This window comes from Megascapheus bottae, chromosome 32, assembly GCF_031878675.1.
Source record: "Megascapheus bottae isolate mThoBot1 chromosome 32, mThoBot2.hap1, whole genome shotgun sequence".
In the NCBI taxonomy this organism is placed as follows: Eukaryota; Metazoa; Chordata; class Mammalia; order Rodentia; family Geomyidae; genus Megascapheus; species Megascapheus bottae.
In genome coordinates this window covers 9664851-9670850 of record NC_143540.1, presented here as the reverse complement: position 1 = coordinate 9670850, position 6000 = coordinate 9664851, and the positions used below count along the sequence as shown (strand labels likewise).

Here is a 6000-nt window from a genome sequence, read left to right as displayed (position 1 = left end):
AACCAGGGTCTTCATGCATGCTAGGCAAGCACTCTACCACTAGGCCAAACTCCTGGCCCCCCAGAATGAATATCTTAAAAGTTTATTTATTTTATTTTTTATTAGGCAGGTGCTCATGCTTATCTTCTTAGCTACTCAGGAGGCTGATATCTGAGAATCTCAGCTCAAAGCCAGCCTGCACAGACAGAAAGGCTCAGAGACAGAGCTCAGGCCCTGAGTTCAAGCCCCAGGACCGGCAAAACAAACAAACAAAAATAAACTGTAGCTCTGCCTGTAACCCTAGCTACTCAGGAGGTAGAGGTCTGAGGGTCTGAGACCAGCCAGCCGAGGTAGGAAAGACTGAGAGACTCTTCATCTCTAATTAAACACCAGAAAAACAAAAAAACAAACTGTGGCTCGATTGGTAGAGCAAAAATCTCCAAGTACAGTGTCCAGGCCTTGCCAGGACCTGCACAAAAAGAAAAAAGAACGGCACTGTCAGTGTTCTGCAGAGCATGCAGACATCCCTCCTGCCACCACACACCCAAGTTCAAGGTCCTCCTGGCCCCTGGCGCCCAGTGCCCACTGCACGGCCCCTCTGCACAGGCCACTCTTGAGTTGTAATGGTCGTGAGGCTGATAGCTGCAGGACCGGACAGAAGCCACAAAGGGTGCATTTGTGTACATGTGTGTACCTGGGCTTGAACTTGGGGGCCTCACTCTCATTTGGCTTATTTTTTTTTTTTTTCTTCTCCTCTGCTTGGGCCCCAGCTCCGCTTTAGTGTTTTAATTAGAGATGAGGGTCTGGACTGACTTTCTTTCCTGGGGTGGCTTTGAACAGGGCTCCCCCCAGTCTCGGCCTCCTCAGTAGCTGGGGTGACAGGCGGGAGCCGCCGGCACCTGGCCTTCCATGGTGGGTTCTGATGATTTCACAGAGGGGCGGCATCTCCCAGGAACCTGGGCATCCCTGTCTCTGCAGACCCCGATTTCCTGGCCCCCCCTTCCCAGAGCCCTGACGCTTCTCAGACAGCTACCCGCTTCCCCCTCTCCAGTGACCACCCCCTGGCGGGGAGGGGGGGCTTGGCTTCCTTTCTGGTGTGTGCACCAGATGGCTCTTGCACTCAGAGGCCTACGTTCTAACTCTAGACTGCGCAGCTCCCCTTCCTCTGGTGAGTCCAGCGGCCCTCTGCCCCCAAGGGGTGGGGCGGGGGGGGGCTCCCGCTGTCATCTGCACCCTGATCCCTGCTCCAGCTGCCACCATAGCGCCTAACCCCCCCCTCCCAGGTGCTGGGCACTTTTTTTTCCCTAGAAAGTTCCAAGGTAGCCAAGGTGACTGTTGCCTGGCTGAGGCCCTGGTGAGGACACTTTCTGGCCCCCGCTGGTTCCAGGTGGGTGAGTGATTTGTGGATCTCCAAGGAGGGGAGCAGAGGGGCCAGGGCGGGAGCGAGGGCCAGGGTGTGGAGGCGGCCCTCGTGGGAAGGGGCTCAGAAGCAGAGGGAGAGAGGAAAACACTCGAGAAACCTGGCGCTCAGGTTTGAAGGGAGAGCCCGGGTGGGTTAGATGTGTGTGTGTGTGCGCGTGTGTACGCGTGTCCACACACCCAGCCTCCATGCAGGGGAAACCCGTCCCCTTCTGCTTTTGCCACCCCCCTGCCCCCAAGTGAACTGGCTGGCTGTGGAGGGCCTGGAATTTCAGAGCCCTTTTTCTTTTTCTCTACCCAGTATGAAGCCTCTTGCCTGGCTCCTTCTCCCAGGCCTGCTTTGGGGGCCCCTGGGGTCGTCCAGGAAAGCAAGTGCTGGACACTGACTAGCCAGACGGACAGCCCCCCCCATCTCCCCCCTACCATCCTGGCGGTGTCACAGAGACACAGGGCTATACAAAGTGCAAGAGGCAAATTCCACCTCCCTGTAGCCAGTTAGTGAGGGATCCAGTAAAGAGCTCCATACCCCACCCCTCACCCCCACGCTAGCCTGGACTTGTTGTACACAGCACGTCTCTGATCTTTTTAAAATTTCATGTCAGTTGTTTTCATTATGGAGAGAATGGCAGTGTTCCCCCCCACCCCCCAGCTTTCCTGAGCAGCTGTGTTCACCTGTACAGCCCCCCTCCCTCCCCCACACCCACTTCTGCGTCTCATACCTTTGTCTACCCTGGAGCAGCCTCCCCAGGCCCTTTGCACGTCCCTTCTTCAATGAAGCCCTCCTGGACACTTCCCAGTGCCAGAGCCGTGACCGCCACTTGTGATTCCCGCAGCCCCATGTGGCCTTTGTCACCCCTGAAGTGGGTGGGGGCTGAGTCAAAGCCAGCTCACTCCCAGGAGACAGTTGGGAGACAGTTGAGTAGCTTTTGCCATATGTGGGTGTCCCCTCCCCCACCCCCTTTTTGGGGACAGGAAGAAAAGCAGGCCGGCTCTGAGATTTGGCTGCTGGGGGGATAAAACAGACTAAAAGTATCCTTTTTAACCATTTTTTTTCAATTTTAAGAAAATTTTATTGTAAAGATGATGTTCTGAGGGCTACAGTAACATAAGGCAATGAGTAATTTCTTGTCCAATAGTGTTATTCCACTTCTCCACCCTTTAAAAAATTTTTAAATATCATGTGTATGAAATGTAGTCTGACGGACTGGAAAACTAGACAGGAACCACACTGTGATCTTTCAGTGGCCGGGAGGAAAGCCGGGCGTGCACGCGTGCAGAAGGGGGCTTGAACTCAGGGCCTGGGCTCCATCTCCAGCCCTGAGCTTTTCCACTCAAGACTGCCATAGCCTGTTTCTGGCTTTGGGGTGGGGTTCATTGGAGCTTCCGAGTTTCACCGTCTTTCCTGCCCAAGCTGGCTTTGAACCTCTCCCCTCTCTCCTCTTTCTTTCTTACATGTTTTTATGACAGCTCTTAGACTTTCACACACTTTTTTTTTTTTGGTGGGTCATGGGGCTTGAACTCTGGGCCTGGGCGCTGTCCCTGAGCTCTTCAGCTCAAAGCTACCACCCTACCCCTGGAGCCACAGCGCCACTTGCCGTTTTCTAGTGATCAATTGGAAATACAAGTTTCATGTTCTTTAGTGCCCGGGCAGATCTCATCCTCATGAGTAGTTAGGCTTACAGGTGTGAGCCACTGTCACTCCTGGGGCTTGAACTCAGGACCTGGGTACCGTCCTTGAGCCTTTTCGCTCCAGGATAGTGCTCTACCATCTGAGCCCCAGTGCCATTTCCAGCTTTTTCTGTTTCTGTGGTAGTGAAGGGTTGAACCCAGGGCTTTCTGTACGCTAGGCAAGTTCTCTACCACTAAGCCACATTCCCAGCCCTTTTAAAATACATTTTTAGGAATTATTATAAAGGTGAACATAGCCATACAGATGGGTTAGTTACGTAAGTCAGGTAAAGAGTTTAATGTATTTTTTTTTTAATGGTCACACAACATAATCTTTTATACCCTTGCATTTTAATCTAGTGCTTTTGGTACCTCTTTTCTATCAGCTTGGGGCCTCTCTTCCTCTTTATTGGCTACATGTGGTTTACGGGATGTAGCTGAATCTGTCGGTTCTTTCCAGTGTTTTTATTTTTAAATTTTGTATTTTGTGTGCCCACAGATACCAGTCCCGGGTCATGAACTCGGTGCCTGGGCACTGTCCTTTAGCCCGGTATCTGTCACTGGAGCCTCAGCTGGCTTTGATCCTTAGATCCTCAGGTCTCAGCCTTCTAAGTGGCGAGGCACCAGTCACCAGGGCTTTTTTTTTTTTGGGGGGGGGGGACCAGTCCTGGGCTTGAGCTCAGGACCTGAGCACTGTCCTTGGACTTTCTCAAGGCTGGAGCTCTACCACCTAAGCCTCAGCACCACTCCCGGCTTTTTTCTGTCTTTGTGGTGCCGAGGACTCGAACCCGGGTCTCGCTGCATGCCGGGCAGGCGCTTTAACCGCTAGGCCACGCTCCCCCCGCACGCCCCGGGCTGCCGTGCGTGGCCCAGTGGTCAGGGTGTGGTTGCGTCTTTTCTCCCCGGCCCCCCCAGGCGTGCACCCGACCCCCCATGACACCCACAGAATTCCCGGTGAGTGTCCGCCTGCCCTCCCTGCGGGGGTCCCGGGAAGAGCTCACCACGGGGAGAGGGGTGGGGGTGTGGGGGGCGGGGCCCGGGGCGGGGGCGGGGCCCGGGACGGGGCGGGGCCCGGGGCGGGGCGCGGGGCCCGGGACGGGGCGGGGCCCGGGACGGGGCGGGGCCCGGGACGGGGCGGGGCCCGGGACGGGGCGGGGCCCGGGACGGGGCGGGGCCCGGGACGGGGCGGGGCCCGGGACGGGGCGGGGCCCGGGACGGGGCGGGGCCCGGGACGGGGCGGGGCCCGGGGCGGGGCCCGGGACGGGGCGGGGCCCGGGACGGGGCGGGGCCCGGGACGGGGCGGGGCCCGGGACGGGGCGGGGCCCGGGCCTCACCCGCCCCTCCTCCTCCCCCAGGACCTCCTCCCCCACCTGCCCGGGGACTACGCCTACGACCCCACGTCCTCCGCCGACGACTACCCGGACCTGAACCTGACGGACGTGTTCTGCGACAAGCAGTGGCTGCGGCGGGCGGCCCGCCACTTCCTGCCGCCCGTGTACTGGCTCGTGTTCCTCGTGGGCACCGCGGGCAACGGCCTGGTGCTGCTGGTGCGGTGCGCGGCGCGCGCGCGCGGGCGGAGCGCGGCGGACGCCTTCCTGCTGAGCCTGGCGGCGGCCGACCTGCTGCTGCTGGCGGCGCTGCCCCTGTGGGCGGCGGCGGCGGCCGCGGGCCACTGGGCCTTCGGGAGCGCGGCGTGCCGGGCGGCGCGCGCCGCCGCGGCCGCCCACTTCTGCGCCTGCGCGCTGCTGATGGCCGGCGTCAGCGCCGAGCGCTGCGCGGCGGTGGCGCGCGGGGCGCGCGCGCTCGGGGACGCGCGGCGGCGGCGGCGGCGCGCGCGGCGGGCGTGCGCGGCGGCCTGGGCGGCGGCGGCGCTGCTGGGCGGCCTGCCGGAGGCGCTGCTGAGCCGCGCGCGGGGCCCGCCGGGCCGCGCCGCCTGCACCGCCGTCTTCCCGGCCGCCGCGCGGGGCCGCGGGGGCGCGCGCCTCAAGGCGGCGCTGCTGGGGCTGCGCGCGGCGCTGGGCTTCGCGCTGCCCGTGGCCGTGGTGGCCGCCTGCTCCGCCCTCACCATCCGGGCGCTGCGCCGGGCCAAGCGCGCGCCGCGCCGCCGCCGGGCCCTGCGCGTGACGGCCGCCGCGCTGGCCGCCTTCGTGCTGTCGCAGCTGCCCTTCCACGCGGCGCTGCTGGTGCAGGCGGCGGACGCGCACGCCGGGCTCGTGTCCAGCTGCGCCGCCGCGGCCGCGCTCGACGTGGGCCTGCAGGCCGCGCAGGCCGCCGCCTTCCTGCACAGCTGCCTGCACCCCGCGCTCTACGCCTTCGTGGGCCAGCGCTTCCGCCGCGACCTGGCCGCCACGCTGCGCCGCGCGCCGCCGCGGGCCGCCAGGCTGTCGTCGGCGCTGCTGGAGACCACGTCGGGGCCCCGCTCGGCCTGAGGGCGGAGGAGGGGCGGAGGGGGAGCGCGGGGGACGCGGACCCGCCGGGCAGCGCCACCCTGCGCCGGGGCGGCCCAGCTGCGCATGCCGCGCGCTCCCGCTGCGGCCTCCCGTCCTCCACACGGGCAGCTCGTGTGTGCGCGTGTCCACGCGCGTGCATGTGTGTCCACGCGCGTGCATGTGTCCACGCGCGTGCATGTGTGTCCACGCGTGAGCATGTGTGTCCACGTGTGTGCACGTGTGTGCATGTGTGTCCACGCGTGAGCATGTGTCCACGTGTGTGTCCACGCGCGTGCATGTGTGTCCACGCGTGTGCACGTGTCCACGTGTGTGTCCACGCGTGAGCATGTGTGTCCACGTGTGTGCACGTGTCCACGCGTGTACATGTGTGTCCACGTGTGTGCATGTGTCCACGCGCGTGCATGTGTGTCCACGCGTGTGCATGTGTGTCCACGCGCGTGCATGTGTGTCCACGCGTGTGCATGTGTGTCCACGCGCGTGCGCG

The 6000-nt window shown here is 62.3% G+C and overlaps 1 protein-coding gene and 1 long non-coding RNA gene across 2 annotated transcripts; both read left to right on the top strand.

The window, feature by feature from the left end:
* The first annotated feature begins 1267 nt into the window (after positions 1-1267).
* LOC150043284 (uncharacterized) lies at positions 1268-4589 on the top strand. The gene is made up of 3 exons (XR_016533487.1): positions 1268-1366; positions 3982-4020; positions 4422-4589. It is a non-coding gene; the product is annotated as an uncharacterized LOC150043284 (long non-coding RNA).
* Positions 4590-4814: 225 nt separating this feature from the next.
* Positions 4815-5495, top strand: Ccr9 (C-C motif chemokine receptor 9). The gene has a single exon (XM_090323195.1). It carries the CDS (start codon positions 4815-4817, stop codon positions 5493-5495), a length of 681 nt encoding a protein of 226 aa, XP_090179321.1.
* The last annotated feature ends 505 nt before the right edge of the window (positions 5496-6000 follow it).